At 53.0% G+C, this 26,094-nt stretch overlaps 2 protein-coding genes across 7 annotated transcripts in view; both read left to right on the top strand.

The window, feature by feature from the left end:
• Window positions 1-7,914, top strand: part of P2ry6 (pyrimidinergic receptor P2Y6) — a 35,502-nt gene extending 27,588 nt beyond the window's left edge. For 5 of the 6 annotated variants that reach the window (XM_006229713.5, XM_039078872.2, XM_006229712.4 and 2 more), the window contains 2 exons: window positions 4,822-5,010; window positions 5,630-7,149. In XM_006229713.5, the coding sequence (XP_006229775.1) occupies window positions 5,664-6,650 (987 nt within the window). In that variant the 5' untranslated portion in view covers window positions 4,822-5,010; window positions 5,630-5,663 and the 3' untranslated portion in view covers window positions 6,651-7,149. Of the gene's footprint in view, window positions 1-4,821; window positions 5,011-5,629 lie in introns of all 6 variants that reach the window. The other variant, NM_057124.2, reaches the window with a different exon arrangement.
• Window positions 7,915-12,860: 4,946 nt separating this feature from the next.
• The window catches only part of Arhgef17 (Rho guanine nucleotide exchange factor 17), a 59,552-nt gene continuing 46,318 nt past the window's right edge, over window positions 12,861-26,094 (top strand). Inside the window, exon 1 of the mRNA NM_001401823.1 lies at window positions 12,861-16,456. Within this exon, the coding sequence (NP_001388752.1) occupies window positions 13,283-16,456 (3,174 nt within the window). The 5' untranslated portion in view covers window positions 12,861-13,282. The remainder of the gene's footprint in view (window positions 16,457-26,094) is intronic.

Here is a 26,094-nt window from a genome sequence, read left to right as displayed (position 1 = left end):
GCTCTTCCACGTTTACCTGCATGGTAGGCCACACACGAACTAGGCTTCAGCCTTTTCTTCCAACCACTATCTGGAGCCTGCTTGTTGGAGAATTGACAGATCTGGGGCACTCGTGGTCTGCAGCCAACTGAAGTCCTCATGGCTGAGCACTTACTGGGGGGTCCAAGAAGCTGGGTCCCCAGGGAGAAGAAGGGTTGGAAGATCCTGGGGTCCGGGCACAGAGTAGGGTGCCTCCCACACAGCTCCAGGCCAAGCTTTATTAGAAGTGCTGGATGGAGACAGTGATCCCAGGACGGCCATGAAATTCCTACCCAAGGAAGCAAAGGAAGGGGCCCCAGTCCTGGTCTGCAGCTTCTCCTTTATACTCAAAGTGGAGCTTTCAGTTCCACATGGTCCCTGCTGAGCAGAAGGGGAAAGGAGAAGTAAAACAGGGAGAAGCGAAAGCAGATCTCTGCCCTCCCTGCAGCCTTCTGCTGGCTTTGCCAGCTCAAGGCTGGTGGGTCCAGAACTGTCCAAGTGGAGATTCTCCAAGTGCCAGGGACTGGGATCGAGCTGGATGTAGGTGGCACCAGGGCACTCAGGTTGGATAACACACAAGGTCAGGGCTGGGTGACGCCTGGGACAGAGGGTATAATGTCCCCTTAAGGAAGGGAACACAGCTGCCATATGTTTCTCAGATTCAGAGAGGGTGGGAAGCTGGCCCTAAGCCACACAGCGGGCAGATGGTGGATCTCAGCCTGACTCAGAAAAAGGAAGCCAAGTCTTGACCCTGCGATCCTGTACCTTTTCTACTGAATTCACGGCCCAGGGGTACAGCAGGGGGATTTCCCAGTTTGGTTTCCTGGCAGGCAGGCAGCCCAAGGTTGGGAGGCTTCTTCCCAGGTCCAGCACAACAGCGAACTGCTGGGAGGTGGTGACTCAAATTTCCAGCTCCTACCTCTGTCCGACCGGCTTCCTCAGCCCCTAGACAGAGGGTTATACAAAGACCACATGATCTAAGTAGCATCAAGAGCAGTGAGACAGTCCTTCCTGATGTCTACATTCAGTCGACAATGCTGCAGAACTGAACTCATAGCTGTTACCTGGACTGAGGAAAGGAAGCAAGTGTAGGTTGTCCCCTGGTGGGGTGAAGGGCTGTGGTATTTTTGCTGGTGTTATATCCAGCTAACTAGAGAGGGGTGGAAAATGCCTGGTGTCAGGGTGCTATCTGACACTCAAATGGCTGCTGTAAGTGCATTGAGAGGCCGAGGCTCAGACAGAGGGATGGATAAATAGGAGGAATCTTGAGGAGGGCCAGAGGAATGGGGCTAGGGACATGTCCTGGGCTTGCTCCAGACTTGCAGGCAGCCCCTGAAACCTGGGCACCGTGTCCTCATCCAGTTCAGCTGTCCACGGGCGCCATCTCATGGCTGCAGGCTCTCATTACAGGGAATACTCCAGTCCCTGGAGTATCAGAGGTCTGACCCAAGTCTTGGCTTGTCCGAGGGCCAGCACCCCATCTTCTCTTGAACCTTCAGATTTGCACCAGTCCTGGGATGGACTGTAGTGCCATCAGAGACTATCCTGGGAACACAACAAGTAGCTAACTACTGGGAGGAAAGCCAGCTCACTGTGGCTGCTTGATTTCTTGGCCCATACCCAAATAAACCGTAGGTGCCCAATTTGTAAACAGCTAGCCAAATGTCTGCCTGAAATTCAATCCTAATCTCACTTTGGTTCAAAATTTTGACTCCCAGTCCTGTAAAGTGGGCTTGGGGTGGGCTCAGTGCGTGGACAGCATCTGCATTCTACAAGGCTCCTCTACAACTGACTGAGTAGGAAGAGTCACTGTCTGTGGCATTTCAACATGCTGGTGGCAACTGTGACATTCTAGACAGCCGCTAAGAGAAACAGATGGGAGTGGGAGCAGAGGCAGGATATGAGCCCAGCCCCCACTTACCAGCTTGGCTTTCATTCCCTGTGCTGCCCTGCCCCCACCCCTTGCCTCAGTGGCTCCACACCAAAGCCCATCCTCTTCCTCCCTGAATGTTGCCTCTTCCCTGAGGAACACCTCTCATACTCTAGCTGTTCCAACAGCTACAAAGCCTCATTCATGTGTCCATCCCCACCCTCATGAGCCTTGGTCTTTGTGTGGAAGGGACAGTGACTGCTAATAGCAGAATGTTGGAAGAGCTGACAGCACGCTGTAGGCGTTTAATAAAGGCTCGTGGTGAAAAGGACGTATGGAAAGTAAAGACCAGGAAGTAGCTAGGTAAGAGGTTTCCAAGAGGTTTGTCCCCTGGAGGGAGGTGAAGACAGGCATGTCAGTAGATGACCTACCATATGGATGGAGAATGGGACAGGAGTACAGGATCAGAGAAGTGAATGGAATCCTGGTGGCTCAGGTCCCAGCTAGGGGGAAGGACCAAGAACTGAAACAACCCACCTATACATTCAACAAAGGAGAACACTGAGGGAGTGCTGAGTGGAAAGCCACTCTCTGGGTCTGCTCACACCCTATCTGCCTTTCTGTCCCCTTGTCCCCTTGTCCCCTCCTCCCACGGCGAGACAGGGAGTTCTGGGAAGGATGACTTTTGTTCAGCTCCGTGCTCCTCCGGGCTGTTTCCGCCAGGCCAAGGTGTGGGGGACAGCAGGGAGCTGTCCGCCCCCCCCCCATCCAAAGGCTATTTCGGTCAGAGTTAGCAGGGCCAGGAAGCAGAGGAAGCTGTTTAAAGCCACACCAGAGATGTTACAGTGTGGCTGAGGACAAGAACGTGGGGCGCTCCATGTCTGTGTCCTGAGTGCCCCACACACTTGGAGCTATCAACTCAGGCTGGTGACAGGATGCTGCATGTGAGTGTCTGTGTCTTGAGGAAATGGGTCAATACGGCAGCATGGGACAGGGTGGCTGGGCAGATTGGCAAGCCAGGTGGGATCTGTTCAGCTGGGGACTCAAAGGAGGGACAAGATGGGGTCATGAGCTTGGTGCTGTCTTGAATTTGGAGATACTTGGGTTCCGGCTAACAGAAGTGGACTAAGAACATGTTTGTGAGAAGATCAACAAGGCTGGACAGGTCAGAGACAGGGCTGGGCCTCAGGTGCCAGTAGCTGTGAAAGTGTTGGGAACGGTATGAGGAGTGAGGAAGGGCAGGGTAAGGGGTGTATAGAAAGGACGTGGGGGCCTTCAGGCAAAGTCAGAGGTCTGGACAGGGACCTCAAACACCAGAAGAGGGGTCCAGGTATTTCCCTAAGAGCAGAGGAATCTCTTAAAAGGTTCCTACTGCAGGTAGACAGATAGCCAGCAGTAGCTGTCGCCCACTGTGGGGGTCAAGGGGTCCCTCCCTATGGGGAGCAGATGATGCCTGAGGTCTCCTCGAAGCGCTTTCTGCAGCTCTTGTTACTTCCAGGGGAGGTAGAATCTTGGAAGGACCAGCCTCTCAGAGAGCTCTGGGAAACAAGAAAACACTGTGGCTTCATCCATGCGTGGCCAAAGGCTTTCTCTGGGAGTGCAGTCACAAAGCCACAGGCCTCCCTAAGGACGGATAGGGGCATATTCCTGTCCCACCCTGTTCCTACTTGTGTGGCGGGGGGGGGGGTGTCCTTCCTCTCTGCTCTACTGATGAAAACTCTCCTCAGCCACCATGTCATCCTTTTTCTTTATTTATTGACATCTATCTATCTATCTATCTATCTATCTATCTATCTATCTATCTATTTATCTATCTATCTATCTATCTACCTACCTACCTATAACCATCTGTGTGTAGGGCTCTTGCCATGGTGTACCCATGATGGTCAGAAGACAGCTTGTTGGGGTCCGTCCTTTCCTCTCACCACTAGGGTCCTAGGGGTTGAACTCAGGCTGCCAGTCTTAACAGCAGACATCGTTTCTGCTGAGTCCTTTCTGTCCTGTGGCTCACTCTGGTCTGTCCCTCAGACTAGCACGCCGTAGCTAGGCTTGAAATGTCATCTCTGCTAGGCCTATGTGTACCTAACAGGCAGGTAAGAGCAAGAGAATTAATGAATGTGCAAATGAATAGCCCTGTGAAATGAATGCATGTGATTCTGTATTCAGTGTCTGTGGATGGTGAACTCTGGCTCTGACTCTGTTTCTAACTCACCAGCATTGACCCTATGGCCCCTCATCATATCCAGTTCCCATCTCTGTAAAAATTGGTTCCTGATTGGTTCCCTTGAGAGCTGGAATTTCACTCCAGCCACCAGGGAGCACCTTGGGCTCTTTTTCTTTCTTTCTTTTTTTTAAGATTTATTTTTAATCATTTTAATTCCATGTTTTGCCTACTTGTATGTCTGTGTGAGGGTGTCCTATCCTCTGGAACTGGAGTTCAGACAGTCAATGCTCTCAAAGAGCAGCCAGTGCTCTTAACTGCTCAGCCACCTGCATCATGTGTGTGTGCATGTTCATATGTGTGTAGTTGCCTATGGACACCAGAGGTATCAGATCCGCTGAAGTTGGAGTTAAACACAGTTGTGAGCCTCCCGGCTTAGGTATAGGAGCAGTAGCTGAGTGACTTGAGCTGCTCCAGTACCCATCCCCCATCGATAGAACCCAGCCCCCATCCCTCATCCACATACCCCGCCCCCATCCCTCATCCACATACCTCACTCCCACCATAATCTATATAACCCCACCCCCATCCACACAATGCCACCCCCACCCCTTTCCCACATAACACCACCCCTCATCCACACATCCCACCCCTCATCCACTCACCTCATCCCCATCCACACAACCCCACCACCCCCCTGCACACCCCAGTCCCCGCAGGTCCCCATAAGGAAGTTCCTGGGAGCACCTCACTTACCTGTCTTGTTTCACAGATAAACTCTGACTGAAAGAACATGGCTTTCGAAGGTGGGATTCAGGCTGAGGACGGTGGTGCTTCTCTCAGAGAACTCTGTGTGTGTGCACTGTCCACAGGGGTAAACTAAGACCCAACCTGCCTTGACAACGAGCAACACCAGAGCTGGTACATCCTCCTAAGACATCGTCCATCTTGCATGAGACAGGTAAACATACCAGTCCTGCATCCCTACCCGTCAGGGAGCTCAGGAGAAGACCGTGTGCGCTTCTAACCTATTGGTAACGCTCCCTCACTGCCCAGATGAGGAAGTCAGAAGGTAAATCCCTATCCCCGATCATGCAGGCAGTAACTGTGATTTGAACCAAAGCCCATCAATCCACTTGCACAGAAGAGACATTTGACGAGGGTTCTGAGGGAAGAGCAGGAGTTCATGAGGAAAAGCTGAGAGAAAATAAATAGCACAGAAAGAAATTGACTTGGGCTAGGGTGGTGTCGCAGGCCTTTCATCCCAGCACTTGGGAGGCAGAGTCAGGGGATCTCTGTGAATTCCAGGCCAGCCTGGTCTACAGAGTGAGTTCCAGGACAGCTGGGGCTACACAGAGAAACCCTGTCTCAAAAAAAAAAAAAAAAAACAGACTTGAATTTCTCTCAAGCTTGAGCCTCACTGGATTACACAGTTCCGTGATATGGGATCCACATGGATCTTTATGGGGTGATGAGACTAAGATATAGTTCAGGACTTGTTCAGATAGTGAGATCAAGGCGCAGGGCCAACTGGGTTGCCAGTGAGCATACCACTGAGAGGTTGTGTGTTGCCTCCCCAGATTCTCCAAGCATAGGAAAAGCAGGCCGCCAGTTATGGAGCGGGACAATGGCACCATCCAGGCTCCAGGCTTGCCGCCCACCACCTGCGTCTACCGTGAGGATTTCAAGCGACTGCTGCTACCCCCAGTTTACTCAGTGGTGCTGGTGGTCGGCCTGCCACTGAACGTCTGTGTCATCGCCCAGATATGCGCATCCCGCCGGACCCTGACCCGTTCCGCTGTGTACACCCTGAACTTGGCACTGGCGGACCTGCTGTATGCCTGTTCACTGCCCCTACTTATCTATAACTACGCCAGAGGGGACCACTGGCCCTTCGGAGACCTTGCCTGCCGCCTGGTACGCTTCCTCTTCTATGCCAACCTACACGGCAGCATCCTGTTCCTCACCTGCATTAGCTTCCAGCGATACCTAGGCATCTGCCATCCCCTGGCCCCCTGGCACAAGCGTGGAGGTCGCCGTGCTGCTTGGGTGGTATGTGGAGTCGTTTGGCTGGTTGTGACAGCCCAGTGCCTGCCCACAGCAGTCTTTGCCGCCACGGGCATCCAGCGCAACCGCACTGTCTGCTACGACCTGAGCCCACCCATCCTGTCCACCCGCTACCTGCCGTATGGCATGGCCCTCACGGTCATCGGCTTCTTGCTTCCCTTCACAGCCTTACTGGCCTGCTACTGTCGCATGGCCCGCCGCCTGTGTCGCCAGGATGGCCCAGCAGGTCCTGTGGCCCAAGAGCGTCGCAGCAAGGCGGCCCGTATGGCTGTCGTGGTAGCAGCTGTCTTTGTTATCAGCTTCCTGCCTTTCCACATCACCAAGACAGCCTACTTGGCTGTGCGCTCCACGCCCGGCGTCTCTTGCCCGGTACTGGAGACCTTCGCTGCAGCCTACAAAGGCACCCGGCCCTTCGCCAGTGCTAACAGCGTTCTGGACCCTATCCTCTTCTACTTCACACAACAGAAGTTCCGGCGGCAACCACACGATCTCCTACAGAAGCTCACAGCCAAGTGGCAGAGGCAGAGAGTCTGAGACCCCAGGGGAGGCCCTGAAGCACTGGCTGCAATGTGTTTGCCCACTGGGGTCATGGTGCCTGAAGCTTTCTCCCAATCGGAAACCATACCGAGAAGAAGCAAAACTTGGCCCAACATGCCTGGCCCTCCAAAATTTCTATGTCAACCACAAAACTAAGACACCTGTGTTTCGGGGACTGGTCAGTTCATGCTTGTTATACCAGAATTCAGGATGTCATGACAGGATAACAAGCTCTAAGCCAGCCTGGTCTACATGGTGAAACCCCATCTCAGACAATCAAGGGTTGAGCTAGGTCCTGGAATAGCACTGCAAATTCTAACAAAGGTCTTCCCGCCTGACCGTTCTTGTGTTTACAAGGTAGAGGGGACCACTGGTACACCATCACGAACGTGAGGGCAAGGCCCCTCCTGTAGAGGAAGAAGCTGGGAAAGCTCACATTCCCATCCATTTGCCAAGACTTTTGCACAGGAGAGAGAAATAAATGTGTTCTTGTGTTTGTTGTTTTGTTTTTGTTAATTTTTAAGCCATTGTACGCATGAGCTTTCAAGCACACACACACACACACACACACACACACACACACACAGCCAAGCCAAATGAGTCCTTTAGTCAGATTCCATCAACGCTAGGTGAAAGCAGGCAACGACTTAACTGGGATAGGGGACAGGATGTCTGCTGGAACCTGACGGGAACTAAGAACAAGGGTTGGAAATACCCAGGAGGCATCTTAAAGATGGCTGACCACCTGGGGAGGTCAGCCCTAGGGTAGCTTGAGGCTGAGAGGGAGTATATCCATGTCATATAACAGATGACACAGATGACAGAACGGGATACTCCACCTTGGCTTCACGGTGCCTCCTAATTTTGTAATGCCGTACACACTTCTGTCACGAAAACTTTGTCCACGAGTCCCAAAGTCAAGTTCATGACGCCCATCAAAACTGATATCACCATTACCTGATTATCCACTAAAACAATGGATCAACACAGTAGATACACACACATCTAGAATTATTACACCAACATGAAACACTTCAACTTAGCAGTATGATATTAAGGAACAAGAACTCCTTCCGAATTATTTGTAGGCAGTGTCCTTTCTATGAGGTTAGGAAGAACTAAAGCAGAGATGCTGGCCCATGGGGGTAGCCATAGCATGTGGAAGGCCAACTCAGGCTCAATAGTTGGAGGTGAGCCTGGACTGTGGACTTTGTTCATTGCCTTTAAAAATATTTTAAATTATATTTTATATACAATTTTATATTTTATTTATTGTATGTGTGGCAAACAGAGGACAAGAGTTGGTTCCTAGGCATCAGGAGGTCAGTCTTAACAACAAGTGCTTTTCCCCTGCTGATCCTACTCACTGTTTCAAAAATTAAAATGATTACAGAAGCCTATAATCTTAGAGAGACTGAGGCAGAAGGATTGAGTTCCAGGCCTGACTAGGTTACAGAACAAGTTCAGGGACAGTTTCAGTAACTAAGTGAAACCCTGTCTCAAAAAAGGGGCAGATGTGTCCTGGAAATGTAGTTCTGTGCTATAGAACTTCTTTAGAGTGTATGAGGTTCAGAGTCCAATCACACACACACACACACACACACACACACACACACACACACACACACACACACAGAGTGAGCAACAAAACAAATGAAACTCAAAAGCATCTGGGTGGGATGAGGTAGAGTACACATTTCCCCAGCACTTGGGAGGCGTAGGCAGTCAGATCTCAGTGAGTTCAAAGCCAGTCTGGTCTATATAGCAAGTTCCAGGCCAGCCAGATCTATATAGTGAGACCCTGTCCAAAAAGCAAAGAAACAAACAACAAGAAAATCCAGATGTGGCAATACACGCCTGTAATGACCCCCAGAAATCTAGAAGCTGAGGCAGGACAGAAAGTTGAGGCCAGCTTGGGCTATAGAAAGACCTTATCTTAAAACAAAACAAAATCAACAACATAACAATGTTAACAAAAATACAAAAATGAAAGCACTTTGAGGACTGTGTAGATGCAAGAAAAACAAATAGGAGAAAACAGGAGTTAGAGCAGTGGCTTAGCAGTTAGGAGCACACATTGCTCTTGTAGAGAACCCAGGTACAGCTCCCAGCTCCTAAGCAAACCCCTCTTTTGGCCTCTTCAGGCAATAGTCACACATGTACATACATGCAAACAAAACACCCATGCACAAAAAATAACAATAAATCTTAAAACAAAAGAGCCGGGCACCGTGATGCATATAATCCTAACTCATGGGAGAAGAGGCAGGAAGGTCAGGAGTTCAAGGTCACCCTCAGTTACACAGTCTGAGACTGGGATGGCTTAGGAGAGATCCTGTGGGTGGTGGGGGTGGGGGGGTGGAGGGGGGAGAGGGACAGGGAGAGGGAGCAGGAGAGGGGAGAAAGAGAAGAGAGGAAGAGGGAGAGATGGAGGGAGGGAGGGATGGAGGGAAAGAGAGAGGGGGGAGCAGAGGGACAGGGAGAGGAAGGAAGGAAGAGGGAGAGGGAAGAGGGAAAGGGAGGAAGAAGAGGGAGGGGGAGGGGGAATATAAACACTGATTAGCACAGCTCTGCAGTGAGTCTGAGGCTGCCCCTCAGTGGTTGGACACAGGAATGAGACTGAGGTTACTGTAAAGGTGCTGGTTGGTTTGGGTTTTTGGTGAGAAGAGTGAACCCAGTAACTGACAAGGACGTAAGGTGTACAAGAGATGCTGACTAATGAAATACTATGCACCCTCGGTCTGATGATGGAGGTACACGGAGTTTCAGAAAGATGGTTTGGTTTTGGGAAGCAGTCAGATACCAGATCCTCCCTTCAGATAGCGCTCGTGGTTTATTAAATGTATTAAAGCTCTCTGGTTCTCATGGTTTATTAAGTTCCAAGGTCCATGCTGCCCATCACCTTGACCATCCAACCTTTCCATATTGATTTTCCCCAAGACAGGGTAGCCTGCCGAGTTAATAGATCAGTCACCACGCTAGTTCATTCTTCAGAGAGGAGGAGCCTAAGGCTCACAGACACCCACATGGTAGCTTACAACTTTCTGTAACTCCAGCTCCGAGGGGTCTGAGGCACATACATGCAGACAAAAGAGACATATACATGCAGGCAAAAATACCCAGGCACATAAAATAAAAGCAAAAGTGACTGACGTGGGATGCCACTCAGCCTAGCCAAGATCCTTAAATATACTCCCTCCTCACAAGTAAGGCCAGAGGCCAGGCAAGTTTACTTCAGCCAAGTGTAGGTGACCGGGCTCTTGGGGGTCTATGACCTTAGCCTCTCCATTTGTTCATCTGTGATGAGGGATAAATACCTGTCTCAGAAGTGACATGAAGGTGAAATTTAAAATTGCCTGGCAGTGGTAGTGCATGTCTTTAACCTCAGCACGTGGGAGGCAGAGGCAGGCAGATGGATCTCTGTGGGTCTGAGGCCAGCGTGGTCTATAAAATGACTTCCAGGACAGCTGGGGCTATACAGAGAAACCTTGTCTCGAAAAACAAACAAAACAAAACAAAAACAAAAACGAAAAAGAAATTAACGGTGTGAAGGAGCTGGAACAGCACACCCTTCAATGTGGGGCCATGCTGAGCAGTACAGTGACTACTGAGCATGCCCAGAGCCCTAGGCTTGATCTCGGCCAAACAAAAGAACATAGCAAGCTGTTGAGCCATCATTATGGAGGGAGACAGTGACTCCATACACACTTAAACTTGCTTAGGGGAAAGCTGACCCACTCACTTTTCAGACAAGGCAACTAAGGCTCAAAGAAGCATCATACAGGTTTGTTTACTCTGTCACCCAGCAAGGTAGAGCAGAGAGATGCAAACCCAGCAGGGCTCTGTTCCTTGCCCACTAATTTGCCAGTAGAGAGAGCAAGGTACACCTCATGTACCCTTTGAGGCAAAGCTGAGATACTGTGGGGTGAAGGACTTGCAGGAGGTTTCTTTCAACTCAGGAGGGTAATCTCCATACCTGGAGACTTCCTGCAAACTAATGGGTGGTCCAGAACTAAGAGAACTACCTTCTTACCTTGGGGAGCTGTGTGAGCAGCAATCCAACCTAGGGTCCCGTTAGAGCAGTGGTTGTCAACCTGTGTGTCTCAACCCCTTTGGGGTCTAATGACTCTTTCACAGGGATTGCCTGAGATCATTGAAAAACAAAGATATTTTCTTTTTTTTAAAGAATTATTAATTAATTGATTTATTTTATGTATGCAAGTACACTGTAGTTGTCTTCATGACACCAGAAGAAGGCATCTGATCTCATTGCAGATGGTGGTGAGCCACCATGTGGTTGCTGGGATTTGAACTCAGGACCTCTGGGACAGCAGTCAGTGCTCCTAACCTCTGAGCCATCTCTCCAGCCCACAAAGATATTTTCATTATGGTTCATAATAGTAACATTACAGCTATGAAATAGCAATGAAAATAATTTTATGATGGGGTCACTACAACATGAAGTACTGTATTAAAGGGTTACAGCATCAGGAAGGTTGAGACCCACTGTGCTAGGGGCTGCCTTCCCTTATTCTGCATTTAGCATTCTGCCCTCTCCTTGTCTTGCTCTCCATGTTACTAGAGCTAAGTATCTTTGGTTGGGACTCATATGACCCTGGGGTTGGTTGGGTAAAGCATATGCCAGTGACCTTAAGTGCTTACCAAGTGAACATTGGAGGAATGAGGCCTACACATAACAGAGCTGGGTGAGTGTGAGGCAGATGACACTGTCCTCTGTTCCCAAGGAGGCTGAGTTCTGCCTACCACCCACAAAGAGAAAGAAAGGCTGCTGGAGCTTAAATGAGGCTGAACCTCCTTATCAAGATGTCTGAAGGAGCGTGATGATTGACTACTTTAAAGTCTGAATTTGAGTCACACCAAGAGCTGCCCTTTCCCACTGACTTCTGCAATAGCTATTGTGACTTCTCTAATAACATCTATCCCCAAGGATGGCTCGAGGAGTAAATAAAATACCTAAAATATTACCTGTATGTCCTTGGCATCCATACATTTAGTTTCATTCATTTAGGTGCAGAGTTCTACATTTAAACTGTCCGGGCAAAGACTTAACAGAAGCAGGTGAGGTGGGAAGTTGACATCCCAGAAACTAGAACAATTTTAGACTTGCCAGACTGTGGCAGGGGCGGGAGGGGAGCTCTAGGGTAGATCATTGTTGCAGCAGGAGAGATACCTTCCTGGTTTTGGGGGGTGGAGCAGCCACAGGTAGGAGTATAGGTTTGGCGGTGGGAAGTTGAGGGCGTTCCCGTGCAAACACCTTTTGTGCGGGAGGCCAAAGAAAGGGCAGAGTGCTTGGCAAAGGAGGCAGGAAACGTCTGTAAGCAAATGAAACCTTCCCAACTCTTCTATGGTTGTGGGTGGATGAAGTTTTATCTCTGCAGAGCTCGGAGAGAGCGGAGAATCCTGCCCGCAGAGGGCGCAAGAGCCACGTACGCCGACCGCAGAAAGACGTGGGGAGAGGAGTCCTAGAGATTAGAGGCCGCCAGGCCTTGGAGGGTGGGGGGCGTGGCAACTGGAAAAATGGCGGGGGAAGTTGTGTGTAATGGTCCTGAGTGGTGGGACTTCTAGAGCAGCATTGGGTGGGTTACGGGACAGTCAGCAAGGGACAAGCCCGAGGGAGATGGGATATAGGTGGGGCGTTTGGGAGAGTGAGGGGCGGGACATGGGCGTGGTGCGGCGGGATTCGCCGCTGAAGGATGAGTTAGGGGCGTGGTCTGAGCAAGGTTGGGAACCACAAGCGCTCTGGTGGGCCTGCCCCACCTACGTCTCCCTGGGCCCCACCTCTTTTCCGGCCATGGAGAGTCTCTGCGTGTACCTGAGTTTCGGTGTGTACCTGAGTTTGTGGGTCTTGGGTTGCCATGTTGGAGCCCCTGCGGCAGAGGTTCCCAAGTGAAAGGCTGAACTGAGGGGACTAGGTTATGCAGAGCTGTCCACTCTCAGCTCCTGTGTGTCTGAACGAGTCCCCAGGGAGGATCAGCCCGCGGCTTTCCCAACGGACTCCCCTAGAGGGTCGTTTAGGTCTACACAAGTTCTAGCATCCTGTTTCTCCTTCGGCTCCTCCCCGATTCCCTCCCCCCACAGTGTTCCCAGCCTCGCGCGCTCCCGGAGCCCACCCCCTCTTTTGGGCGCCAGGCCCCGCCTCCCGCCCCCTTTCCTCTGCCTCAAAGTTTATTTGCAACAAAAGGGAGCTGAGAGCTAGCTGCTTAGGGGGAGGGAAAGGGAGCCGGAGCGGGATCTCGAGGGGAGGCAGGCCCGCAGCCGGGCTTGGCAGGCGGAATTTGAGTGCAGGAACCGAGCCTTAGGCCCCTCGCCCGCAGGACCGCGATGCCCCTGGCCTCTCCCGCAGAGGCTAAGGTTGGACCTGGGGTCGCCACCGGGGCGAGAGGGGCCGCTCAGGATGGAGCTCCTGCCTCCTGTAGCCGCAGAAACTTGATCTTCGACTGATAAACCTCTGCTCACGTCTCCATACCCTCCACCACAGCCGCCGCACGCTGCTGGTGCAGGACCCAGATTCTCGGACCTCGGCCACTGCGCGCCCTCGGAGTGGGGGTGCAGGGGGGGTTGGCCGCGGCGTCCCGAGGCCAGCCCCCCCGGAGTGACTGCCACCAACCATGGCGGACGGGTCCCCTCGGCCCCCACTTTATCGCAGCGTCTCGTTTAAACTGCTGGAACACTGGAGCGGCGGACCGGGGCCGAGGGAGGAGGACGCGGACACCCCTGGGTTGCGGCGCCGAGCTTCGTGCCGGCCAGCCGCGGCAGTCCCGGGCCAGCCCTCCCGGCGCGTGTCCAAGCTGGCGTCGGGGCCCCCGGCCGCCCCCGCGAAGCCGCGCCCGCTCCGCAGCCTCTCGCCATCGGTGCGCCAGCTCTCCCGGCGCTTCGACGCGGCGCGTCTGGACGACGACTCCACTGGTGCTCGGGACGGGGGCTGCTCCTCCGTCACCACAGAAGAAGCAGCGGAAGGCTCTGAGCGTGGGGCCTGGCCCAGCGTCACCGAGATGCGCAAACTCTTCGGCGGTCCGAGCTCCAGACGACCCAGTGTAGACTCTGAGGCCCTGGGTTCGACCAGCCCCGACAGAGTTTCATGGGAGCCCCCAACTCGTGATCCCCGACAGCCTCCGACGCCACCTCCTCGGACGTGCTTTCCTCTGGCTGGCCTGCGTTCTGCGCGGCCTCTGTCCGGGTCCGGGATCGAGGGGAGGCGACGTCGGCAGCACCAGCAACAGGAGCGGGCGCAGCGTCCGGCGGATGGTTTACATTCTTGGCATAGCTTCTCCCAACCGCAGGCCGGGGCCCGGGCCTCCTCCTCCTCCTCCATTGCCTCCTCCTATCCTGTCAGCCGCAGCCGGGCTGCTAGTTCCAGCGAGGAGGAAGAGGAGGGACTGCAGGCGCAGCTTGGGCCTCAGAGTCCGGCCTACCTTGGCGGCCACTCTTCGGGCAGTGAGGAGGACCCAGATGGTGAGGATGGTCGTCGCTGGAGAGGGAGAGGACTCCGGCCTGGAAGCTCCCTGTTGGTTCACGGCTGCAGCCAGGACAGTGACGAGCTAAATTTGGGGGGCTTGGGATCAGCAGGGAGTGTCAGGAGCCCCGAACCTCCGACGTCTCCAAGAACCTCTATGGAGGAGTGGGGTACTGGCACACAGCCCTGCGTCCCAGGTCCCCAGGAGAGCTTAAGGCCTATGTCCGACACTGGGGGCGCACCTTTCCGTGTGGCTAAGGTGAGCTTTCCTGCGTACCTGGCCAGCCCGGCTGGCTCCCGAGGTAGTAGTCGCTATTCCAGCACTGAGACCCTCAAGGATGATGACCTGTGGTCAAGCCGCAGTTCTGTGAGCTGGGGTGTATATCGATCCCCAAGTTTTGGAACTGGAGATGGGCTCCTTCTACGGCCCCAGACTAGGTCCCGCAGTAAAGGGCCTGTGGGCACCGCAAGGCCGCTGAGGGATGGAGGACTGGAGCTAGACAAGAACCGACAACGCAAGTCACTGTCGAATCCAGATATCGCCTCTGAAACCCTGACACTGCTCAGTTTCCTGCGTTCAGACCTTTCAGAGTTGAGGGTCCGAAAGCCCAGTGGGGGCCCTGGGAACAGCCCCCTAGATGGCAGAGACTCACCATCAGCAGGTAGCCCAATGGAGCAAACTGAGTCTACGCTGTCCCAAAGTCCAACATCACCCACCACCCGGCCCACCCTCAAGGACTTGACAGCTACCCTGCGCAGGGCAAAGTCATTCAGCTGCTCAGAGAAGCCCATGGCCCGGCGTCTGCTCCGCACCAGTGCCTTGAAGCCTAGCTCCTCAGAGCTCCTACTGGCAGGTTCTGGGGCAGAGGAGGATCCATTGCCACTCGTGGTCCAGGATCAGTATGTACAGGAAGCCCGTCAGGTTTTTGAGAAGATACAGCGTATGGGTGCACAGCAGGATGATGGAAGTGATGTCCGCCCAAGAAGTCCTGAATGGGCAGGGGATATGACCCAAGGGCAGCGGTCTCAGGAGGAGCTCTCTGGCCCTGAGTCCAGCCTGACAGATGAAGGCATTGGAGCAGACCCTGAACCTCTTGGTGCTGCTGCCTTTTGCAGCCTAGATCCTTCAGGAGTGTGGAGACCCCTTTCCTCAACTTCAGCACAGACGAACCACCACCGAGGGGCTGGGACAGAAGACAGCCCAGGTGGGAGGCCCCTTGTGTCTCCTGAGACCCCTCCAACACCAGGTGCCCTCCGCAGGAGGCGAAAAGTACCCCCCTCAGGTCCTAATGGGACTGAAGTAAGTAATGGGGAGATGAGTGAGGCCTACAGGTCCCTGAGTGACCCTATTCCACAGCGTCACCGGGTTGCCTCCTCAGAGGAGCCCTCTGGGTTCTCTGTGGACAGTAATCTTCTAGGCTCACTGAACTCTAAGACAGGGCTTCCAGTGACCCCAACTATGGATGAGGGCCTGACCAGTGGCCACAGTGACTGGTCTGTAGTTAGTGAAGAGAACAAGAACTATCAGGAAGTCATTCAGAGTATTGTTCAGGGGCCTGGGGCCTTGGGGCGTATGGGAGAAGACAGGGTTGGTGGCAAAACCCCCAAGAAGAAATCTCTGAGTGACCCTAGTCGCCGTGGGGAGTTGACTGGGCCTGGATTTGAGGGCCCAGGGGGGGAGCCCATTCGAGAAGTGGAGCCCGTGCTGCCTCCCTCCAGCAGTGAACCTATCCTTGCAGAGCAGTGGGCGGAGCCAGAAGACCCGGGTCCTGCTGGGGGCAGGGCACAGTCTGAGAGGTCCCTACCGGCCCCACCTGCTTCCTCCACTGCCCACCATGACTTCCATCTTGACCCCAAGCTAACCAATGTTCTCTCCCCTCGGCTCACCCGCCGAGGCTCCAAGAAGCGCCCAGCCCGGAGCAGTCACCAAGAGCTTCGAAGAGAGGAGGGCTACCAGGACCCGACTGGTAGCCTGACACAAGTTCGGTCCTCCTCCAAACATGTTCGCCACGCCAGTGTGCCTGCCACCTTTACACCTATTGTGGTGCCTGAGCCTAGGAGGTCTGTGGGACCCCCTGTTGCTGTACCAGAGCCTGTGGACTTTCCTGTTAGAGGCCATCCCACGTTGCAGGCACCGTCACTTGAGGATGTCACTAAGCAGTACATGCTGACCCTTCACTCTGGTGACTGTCCTGCTCCAGGTCCTGTGGACCTACCCTGCCTGCCTCCCTCCGCACCACCCTCCACTGAGACCAAGCCCTCTGGGGCTGGCAGGGCAACTCCAGATGATCCTGCCCCAGTGAGCAAGTGCTGTAGCAAGCCACAAGTGGTAAGTCCTTTGGAAGGAGTCGGGGGAGGGTACATGAGAGCCATGGCACCAACTCGGCAGGAGCTTTTGTGAGTACTTATTAGGCAGGTTTCCAGACCCAAAGGTGCTTATCAGTCCTGGAATAGAGTTAATGGCACCTGGCTCCTGTTAACTCAGGACCTGAAGAGGCTTCAGGATGCTGCCAGTGTCAGAGGGTCTGTCTGTCTGCTCCAAAGTGTTGTGGTGGTGGCTGCAAGGGCCCTTGGGATGTCTCTGAGATTTCCATGGTTCTTTGTTAGAAATGCACTAGAAGTGTGGATGAGGGTGATGACGTTGGGCCAAGGCTCCGGCCTCAATGCCCAACACTTCAGGCCAGTTAGCATGCTCTTTTCTTTAAGCCTGTTCCAAGACCTGGGAGACTTAGGGACCAGCCTTACTTTTGGGAGCAGCAGAGGGCTTCACGGGTCCAACCCCAGTCTTGTTCTAGTTTTCTGACATTGGCCTTTCTTGTGACTTAACCTCCTCATATATAGAACTGGGTCTGAGGGATGTAGATGGTGCAGATTATGCAGAACTGGGAGAGTCTGTGTTGTGAGTTTGGGTAGTTTACAGGACCAGTGCCAACTCACTTGTCTTCCGTTAGAAGAGCTTCAAGCTAAAGTTGCTTGGGAAGTGGGGTGACAGACAGGCTTCTGCTGAGGCTCAGTGGCAGAGGCCTCTCAGAGGGATTGAAAGCAGTTCTGGTCTCTGTAGACAGGGCTGCCTCTGTGAATCAGGGTGGATGCCCTGGCCCCTTATCCTGCATCTGTTCACCTTCCCACCTCCTTCCTATTAATCCCAGGCCTGGGTCGGGGAGCTCATTCCCACCCTCCACAAAGCTCTCACTTCTCTTATCTTGCATCAGCTATGCCTGGGTTTTGGCCATGGATTGAGACTGGCTCTAGGCAACATCTGCCCTGGCATGGGAAAGTTGCAACTAGATTTGCAGCTCTGGCCTGGAAGCTGAGCTCAGGGATGGCCTGGGGTTATGTCAACTGTGGCCTGCCTCAGCTCCCACTGTGTTGCTGACTTCAGAAGCTGGGAAACCCTACACCCTGGACTAATTTGGTCACTTGGCTTTTCAGAGCTCTTAAGGGCCCCTCTAACTCCCTGTTTCTGTTTCTCTCCCCTTCTTTCTATTCCTCCTGCCCCAGCTCTGCACTTCCTTATGGAGTGGGTAGGGAGGGACAGAGAGGTAGTTGGCAGAGGGGACTTTTGGACCTGTCTTTCCTTCTGAGACCCCATTAGCGAAACCTGAGCACCAGGGCCAGGTCTGTGCTTGGAAGATGGGAGGAAGGAGTCCCAGCTTCCTTTTCCATGTAATAGGGTCCTATACCCATAGGTACAGTGGGAGCTGAGGGACTGCCTAGGGAGTCTGGAGGAGAGACCAAGAAGGAAAAAGTTTCATAGGACTGGTTTTTGCCTTGTTTCACATTCTCCAGCAACCTCCCTACCTGGGAGCTGTGATCATGTGGAACTGAGCTGTCCCCTCATATACAAGCTTCCCTGGCCCTACAAGAGGCTTTCTCTGACATTTCAGGTCCTCCTAAATCTCTAGGCCCAGTTGGATATTCTCTCTCAGCCCTTAGAAGAGAGAAGGGTGAGTCTGTAATTAGAAGAGTCAGACTGGAGATGCACAGGGCTTGCCCTGTCCCTGTTAAGTGGATTGCTCTCCCTTTCTGTAAAACGGAGATAATGGGCTAATACCCAGAAGGCTCTGTAGGTGGGTGGTGGTGCGACCATTCCCTCCCCCAGGCAGGAGGGAGGACAGAACAGGCTCTGCTGCCTCAGCTTCTTCTTGGTGGTCAGATTTGGCTTCCTCCTCCCCCCACTGCTGTCTAAGCACAGGGTCTAGGGTCACCTGGTGGACTTTATTAGGTTCAGGAAACATTTGGGATGACTCATTCCTCACCCCCACATTAAGCCTGGAAGTCCTCCCATCTGCTACCTTGATCTCATTTTTTGCTATCCTTTTCCTTCTGGCTTCAGAAAGATGGGGAGCAGCTGTCCACTCCCCCTTCCTGCCGGCTCTTCTTGAGTAGAAAATGTTTCCTTGTCTCAAGCCTGGGGCTCCAGTCACGATCCCTGCACTGTGGGTAGAGATGATGTGGCTTGGCCTTCAGGATGAGAGGGGACAAGAGAGTTGTCTTATTCTGCTTATAGAGCATGAGCCAATGTAAAGCGCTCAAAGAAGAGGACAGGAGTCTTGGGGAACCCCAGACTGGATCTTGAGCAGCGTGCAGTACCTCATGCTCAAGTGTATCTTTCAAGTCAGAACTTTCACACGTTGTAAGGAGTCAGGAAGCTTGGGTACCACGCACTGCTTAGCCTCTGACTCTATCTGGACCTGGGCAGTCAACCCATCTTTGCACTGAGGGAAGCCTGATTTTTGAAGTTCTGAAGGAGGGGCTCATGCTGCAGCCTGGCTAAGGGAATGGGGTAGGGAGAGTCTGTGTGACTGGAGGAGAGAGAAAGTGTTCTCTGTGTACTGTGAATGCGGGCAGCTCAGCCTGTGGCTCACCAAGGCTGTGCTGCACAGACCTTCCTGTTTCTCCGATTCCAGGTCTCTGGCTTCTTCCAGTTAGGCCCATAGTTGCCTCTGTGTTGTTCATGGACCACCCTCTGCAGGAAGGCGTTCCTCTATTGGGCTTCAGAGTAATCTTAGATAGTTTGTTTCTTCTGCCTGGTACCCCTTGACACTTGAACCACCTGTAGCCCAGAAACGGGCAGTCACTTGTCTCTGAGAATTGTGGGTAGCTGAATCGTGAGACGTTGACATACTGAAGTAGCTGTATCATGGCTGTTGTTCATTGCATGCCATTTTGTGGCAGACACCAATGGTTCCTTGTCCTGTGAAAGATGGCATATTCAGGGTATGGAGTCTCTCTGAATCCTGGCTTATCAGTGTCTTAAAGAGACTGGATCGAGGGGTTGTTCCCAGTCTCCAGGTGAGACTGGCCTGCCATCTGAGAAGGGGCGTAAGTCAGGAACAGTAGGGACATCACTTTCACGTTGTATTGTAACAGCCTGAATGTGTTCCAGGTGTTACTTAATTCACCAGGGCCTGGTGTTGGTTAGGAAGAATTCTGAGAACCGAAAAGGGAGATTTCTGAGCCCAAGGTCACACCACAAGGCCAGGCAGAGCTGGACCCAAGCCCTAGAACCTCTGGCATTGTTCCCCTCCCACTCACCAGCAGCCCTGGCACCCACCTCAGCCTGCCCAGCTGCCCTGCCTTCTGTGGGGCTGGGCGGCAGCCCTTCCCACCACTTTTGTCTGGCTGGCTCCCCCTTGGCTGGGGACTTGTGGAGGCAAGTTTCCCTCCTACCCCTCCTTGGCTCTTTGCTGTGATTCCCCCCACCCCTCATGGAAACTGCTTCCGTGGGGAGGGTATGAGGTGATAAGGACTTTTGGAATTCTGAGTAGTACCAAATATCTATAATTAAAGTCTTGTCACTCAGCAGCGGGGTGGGATGGGGGAGGACAGGCAAAAGTGTTGTCCTTTTCAGGGCTTATTCCCTGCCCCCTTCATTCCTAGGACTCTGTGGTATTGGAGGAGGGCTGCTCTCCAGGAATGAGCCCACCCTGCAGGGAAGAGTTGGGGGAGGGACCAGAGTTGAGCGTGACATTTTCCAGCCCAGCATTTCTGGAACCAGCTGGATCTGAGACGCTGCAGCTAATCCTGTCCCCAGCCCCCTCTTCCAATGTAGGGACTTGTCCCTCCTGCTTTCCTTCCTCCCATCTGATTGCTACTGCAGTGGGATGGAGCCTTCCGCAGGCAGTCTGGGAGCTGAGGCACTCATCTGAGAATCTAGAAGGAGCTTAGGATGGTAGTCTGCTAGCTGGTAGAGGAAGGTGGTTAGGTGAGGAAGCAGCTTGCATCGAGGCCTTGGAACCTGGGAGAAAGGATGGGTTCTAGGAGGAGGCCATGACATGAGCAGAGGCCAGGAGGAGTCTTTCCCGGACAAGTTGTTGCAATAGAAGTTTGAATTTAGCATCCGTGCACTATATATAATACCCTGAGTACCCGGTCTCTGAGTCAGGCACCATTCTAGTGCAGAACAACAGCAGTTCCCAAAACAGAGGCCTGCTTTTATGGCCCTTCCAGACTGGTAAGGACATGTATCTGCGAAGGAGGACACTGTCACATAACAGAAGGTTCGGGGGTGGGGGGGATAAAGCAGGGTAAACAGGTTGAAGATGACAGGCTGGGGGACAGTTTTAGATCATGGGGTCTATAGAGGCCTGCGAGCGGAGGCGGTAACATCTGAAGCTCAAAAGAACTGAGGAAGAAAGGTAGCTTTCCTGGGCCTGGGGTTTGGGAGAAGGCATATTGTGGAAAGAAAGAAACAGCAAGGTCCCAAGGAAGGGACACTGAGTAGTATGGGCAGCCATTGGGAGGACTTGGCATCTACCTGAAGTGAGAGCGCGGCAGGGTCAGAGGGCTCTGAGTAAGGTAATGACCCAAGCTACTGTGTGGTGCTAAGATAGCATGGAAACAGTGAAGCCAGTCAGAAGGCCACAGAAGTAAGCCATGATGCTAGCCTGGGCTAGGCGGAGATGTGGAGGAGGGGCGTTTCAACTGAAGCCCCAGGAGTCTAGACATCTAGTACCCAAGAGAGCAAGGTGCTGCCATTGGCCAGATGTAATGGTGGCACTTGCCTTTTATCCCAGCACTCAGAAAGCACAGGCAGGCAGATCTCTGTGAGTTCGAGAGTAGCCTGGTCTACATAGCGAGTTCCAGGCTAGACTGGGCTATAGAGTAAGACCCTGTTCCATAGGGGGAAAAGTTTAGTGAACCCTACATCTACTGGAGGGCCATCTGAGAATTCAAATGGCCTGCATGTCATGAACCGGGGCTCAGAGCTCAGCAGCCTGGCACTGTCCTTCTGCCTTTGTCCACCCCTGGGAGGCCCCAGAGTAGAGCTACTCTACTCCAGCAGCTGGCAAAGTGCGAGAGGGGTCACTGAGGAGGGTATGATGATAAAGCTGCCCTGCAGGGGCTCACCTCAAAGACCAAGAGGGCACCTCAGGCCCCGGTGACACAGGTGATAATGCCATGTAGAGCAGATGTGTGACGTGCACTGCAGCCATTGTGGCCCCTACCCAGCTCTAACGTGTGTCTCCTGGAGCAGAGAGCTTTTGCCAGCTACAACAGCCCTAGCCCTCCCATCTAGTCTCAAGCTGGGTGAGGTGAACAAGCAGGCTCAGAGCCAGCAGAGTTTTGCCCAGGGCTTCATGGCTCATGAGTAATCTGGCCCTAGGAGTCCTGCCTCCAGGTCATATATTGGCCCCAGAATTCCCAGTGAGTCAGGTTGGCAGAGATGCTGGTGGTAGTCCGGGGGAAGGGGGAGCCTGCGTTTCCCAGAAAGACTCGTAACCCTGGCACACTCATTGGGAAATGTGCCCAGGAAGCCTGGCGCCTTGCTGGCAGGCCCTGAAATGGGGGCCCTGGGTCCTCTGGGAAGCACAAGCTAATCAGAGAGGATGCCTTCCCCCATAAGACTTGATACCCCACCACTTCTCAGGCCTCCGAGGCTTCCTAGGAGTGGACAAAGGCAGACAGTGCCAGGCTGCTGGGTTCTGAGCCCTACTTTTTGACGTTCAGTCTGTTTGAACCCCCAGATGGCCCTCTAGTAGCTCTAGGGTTCACTAGGTTGATCTGTAGCTATAGGGTTCACTGAGGTGATCTGGCAGACTGTGGGGAGGTCTGCCCAAGGAGTTAGGAGACCAGGGATGCATAGTTTTGGAGCCACAAGTTCCTTCAAGACCTTGAGCCCCAAGATTAAGCTTCATTTTATGTGTCTGAGTGTTTTGCCCCCATGCATGTATGTGCACCGTATGCACACCTGATGCCTAAAGAAGGCAGAAGAAAGTGTTGGGTGCCCTGGAACTGAAGTTATGAATTGTTGTGAATCACTATGTGGGTGCTGGGAACCGAATCGGAGTCTTCTGCAAGAGCAACAAGTGCTCTTAACCTCTGAGCCTTCTCTCCAGCCTAGATCAGCAGACTTAAAACCATCCCTGGGCATGGAGAGGCTAAGGCGGCGGCAGAGGGACTTGAGGTGGGAAAGACAAACCAGGGCTGCTGTGGTGTGGTGTGTTGGCTTCCTGTTGCTGCAATAACAGATAATCACAGCTCAGTGGCTTCGGACAGCATTTTATAGTTCCTGAGGTTGGAAGTCTGATACGGGATTCACAGAATTGAAATGTGTGTGCGAGAATGGCTGTTTCCTTCTTGGGTTTAGAGGAAAACAAGTTCCCTTGTCTTTTCTAGTCACTGGTGGGTGCCAGTGCTCCTCAGTGTGTGGCCTCTAGCTCAGTCAGTCTCAGAACCAGCGAAATAGCGTCGCCACCCCTCTCACCCAGACCTTCCAGCTTCCTCCTTAAGGGCTCTTGGTGATTATATTAGGCCCACCCAGGTAACTCAGGACCCTTAGTGGCACTTGTAGAGTCCTTCCTGCCTTGTAAGACATCATGTTCACCAAGGTCCCCTATAGGAGTTGGTCCTGGGGATGTCTCAGGCCTGCTGCATTTCTTCCAACCTTCACTTCTTTCCATGCTTGTCTTCTACTCACGAAGCAGTCAACACAGAACACTTGGTGGCCAGTAGGGACACACAGGGAAGGTTTGCATCCAGGGAGCTTTTTTTTCCGCAAGGGTCCTAGTGTCTGAGGTGACTGAGCCCAGGCCTGGAAGGGTAGGGACAAATATGTCAGTGAATCCTTTGGGAATAGGCTTGGCCTCGAGAGGTGGCTAGCCTGAAGTTTGTTGAGTAGACATCGAAGTGAAGCATCTCCCATGAGGGGCAGTTTGCTGAAGAGCTCAGAGCCAGGGAGAGCAGGGAAAGTGGGAGCTTTGGGAGGAAACAGAAGCCACAACTGGGCTAGCCTGTCCTCATCAGAGCTGGGAACAGATGAAAAAGTGAGAGCTATGTGCTAGAGATGTTGGTTTCATCCTGAAGTTAGTATGTGGTCAGCACTAAAACAAGCACTTAGAAATTCCCACAGCATACTGGATGGGGCAAGGTCTGCCCCAGTGTTAACATTGCTACTTAGTAATGCTCAAGAAACGTTAGTTCTGCCGAGCTGGCAAGGTAGCTCAGCAGGAGAAGGTGTTAGCCACTAAGTCTGACAAGCTGTGCTTGATCTCTAGAACTCACACTGAAGAAGGAGAGAACCAGCTTCTACAAGTTATCCTCTGACCTGTATAGGCACTATGTAACATGCAAGGACACATGCACACAAATACATAAATGTAATGATTTTTTAAAAGCAATCTTATCTCTTCCTTTGTGTCTAAGATACTAGGATATGAGTCTGAGATTCTGTGATTCAGCCATGGAGCAAAGGGCAGAGCTTTAGACAGGAGACCACAATGTCTCAGTAGCTTGGATATTTAGAGTTGGTGAGGAAAGAGAGGGACTAGCCTGCAAACGTATGGCCTCTCTCTGGTTCTAACACTTTTCTTCTGCCAGCCCCAACTACAGCTTGCCTGGGGTGGCTGAGCAAAATTTGGAAAGGAAGAGCTGAGCCAAAACCTGCTCTGGGTCAGAGCTGCAGGCCCAGGGGCTCGGACCCTTTACTTCCTTTTCGGGTCCCAGAGTCCGAGTGCCTGGTGGCTAACTCTGCCTTGCTCGCTGGGTGATATTTAACAATGTTAATATGTTAATATTTAACATTGGACCTCAGCAGTGAGCCTGGGTTTCCTGCTCTACAAGATGGAGTTACTGAGGAATTACAAAGACAGAAGGATACTGTTCATAAAACCTAGGACTCTGGGGCTAGACAGCTCTCAGCAATGTGGCCACTTGGTGTGTCCTTTGAGTTGTAACCCTCAGAAACTAGAAGCCTTTAGTTACGACGTGAAGCATCCTGACCACCACCATCCCCCAAGAGCCCAGACCTCCTAACTTGATTTTGTTGGTTGATTTGAGATTGATGTCCTTTGTCTTGAGATTCTGGAGGCAGGGAGGGAGAGGCAGGCAGGTCTGGGGCCAGCAGTAAGGCTGGAGGACCAAGGCAAGCAAGCAAGTGCAAGGTTGCTGTCAGTTTCCTGTTTATTGGTTCCCAGGGGGTGACAGGCCCTGCTCTTTGCAGCAGTGTGGAGCAGGAGAGAAGGAGGCCATGCTCCTGGCTGCCAGCCAGCCCCAGAACTGGGCCTCCTGGGACTGCCGAGACCCCGTTCCCCCACCCCTGGACAAACATTCAGTTCTTTCCCAGGACGGGGCACGGGAGGTTAAGGAACAGATGTGGAAGGGAAGGGAAGATGAGAAGGACCCTCCCCCGCCCCCCAGTAAAAGTCCTGTGGACTGGATCTTTCTTGGCTGCTGGTTTTGGTTCTGGTACATGGTTGTCAACCCTGGGTGGGTGTGTTGAGACACCATAGCCCTGACAAACCAGGAGGTCAGAAGGAAGAAAAGACGGGTGGGGCCTTGTGTGCCAGAGTCGCCCATCTGGAAAGACTCTAGACGGCAGCTTTGCCTTCTCACGGAAAGTGAAAGTCTTGATACCCTGTGATAGCGAAGCCAACTCAGGAGTCCTCACTATGGCTGCTCCAGCCCGTTCTGTGGCTCCTGCCATGTTCCAGCCCAGCTTGTGGGTTGCCAGCAGGGGGTGGGGGGGCATCAAATCACCGAGAGTTCTGGAGGGGAAGTGATGGGGTCCACTGGCATTTGAGGGGATTGGTCAGAGCCAGGGCAGGAAGAGAAAGCCATTGTATGTGTCAGAGGCCAATGGAGAGCAGAGGTCTCATGTGAGCAGCACATGGACAGAAGCTGTACGTGCTGAGGCCAGCTCGAAGGCCTTGGTGTTGAGTCTCACCCCTAGGCAGTAGGAACCATGGGGATGAGGAACTCAGTGAAAGATGCAACTTTGCTTTGTGATGGTGGCCTGTGAGGTTCAGGCTGGAGGAAGGGGCGGTGGCGACAAGCCTGAGCCAGGGGTGCAGGATGTGCCACAAAAGACTGTGGAGGGAGAATTTGGAGGTCCAGGTTAAGTTGAATTTAGGCTCAGAAACTCTGTAAGAAGCTGGGAAGAGGGAGTGGGATGCCCTCCTGTACCTGAGTCAGAAAAGGTGGAGTGGGGCAGGGTGAAGGGGGAGCCAGACCCTTCTCCGAGGCAGAACTTCTCTCTGTATTCTGGAGGGTGGAAGGCCCTGAGCCCTGACTCTGAGTCCAGTTTACTGCTCTTGTCCAACTTCAGGCTCCCTGCTGGGTGGAAGCGCCCTGCCACACACAGGGGTTCCCAGGGAACAGCCAGGGAACACCTCCACTTGGCTCTTTTGCAGGAAGTTCAATTCAAGGAGCATGCTCTGAGAGCAGGTTGACTTACTCTGTCGACTATGATCCAGGCCAAGTCACCCTGCCTCCATCTTCCTACCTGTGAAGTGGGAATCCCAGCTATGGTTCTTGAATGTTCGGACTCTCAAGAGTTGGGGTGCAGTAAGTACTGTGGTGGTTAGTAGGCAGCCTGGTAACACCATCCATAGTAGGACCTAAGTCAAAGCTAAGAACCCTTGTGATATTTGTCTCTCTACCGCAGCAGTGCTGGACTGTGGCCTGAGGAGGCCTTGAGAGGAAGCTGGGCAGAGACTGTAGGGAGAATACTGACTCAGATTTGAT

Source organism: Rattus norvegicus, chromosome 1 (genome assembly GCF_036323735.1).
Source record: "Rattus norvegicus strain BN/NHsdMcwi chromosome 1, GRCr8, whole genome shotgun sequence".
Lineage (NCBI taxonomy): Eukaryota > Metazoa > Chordata > Mammalia > Rodentia > Muridae > Rattus > Rattus norvegicus.
Note: the sequence above shows the minus strand (reverse complement) of the source record. Positions and strands in the feature narration are given on the sequence as shown.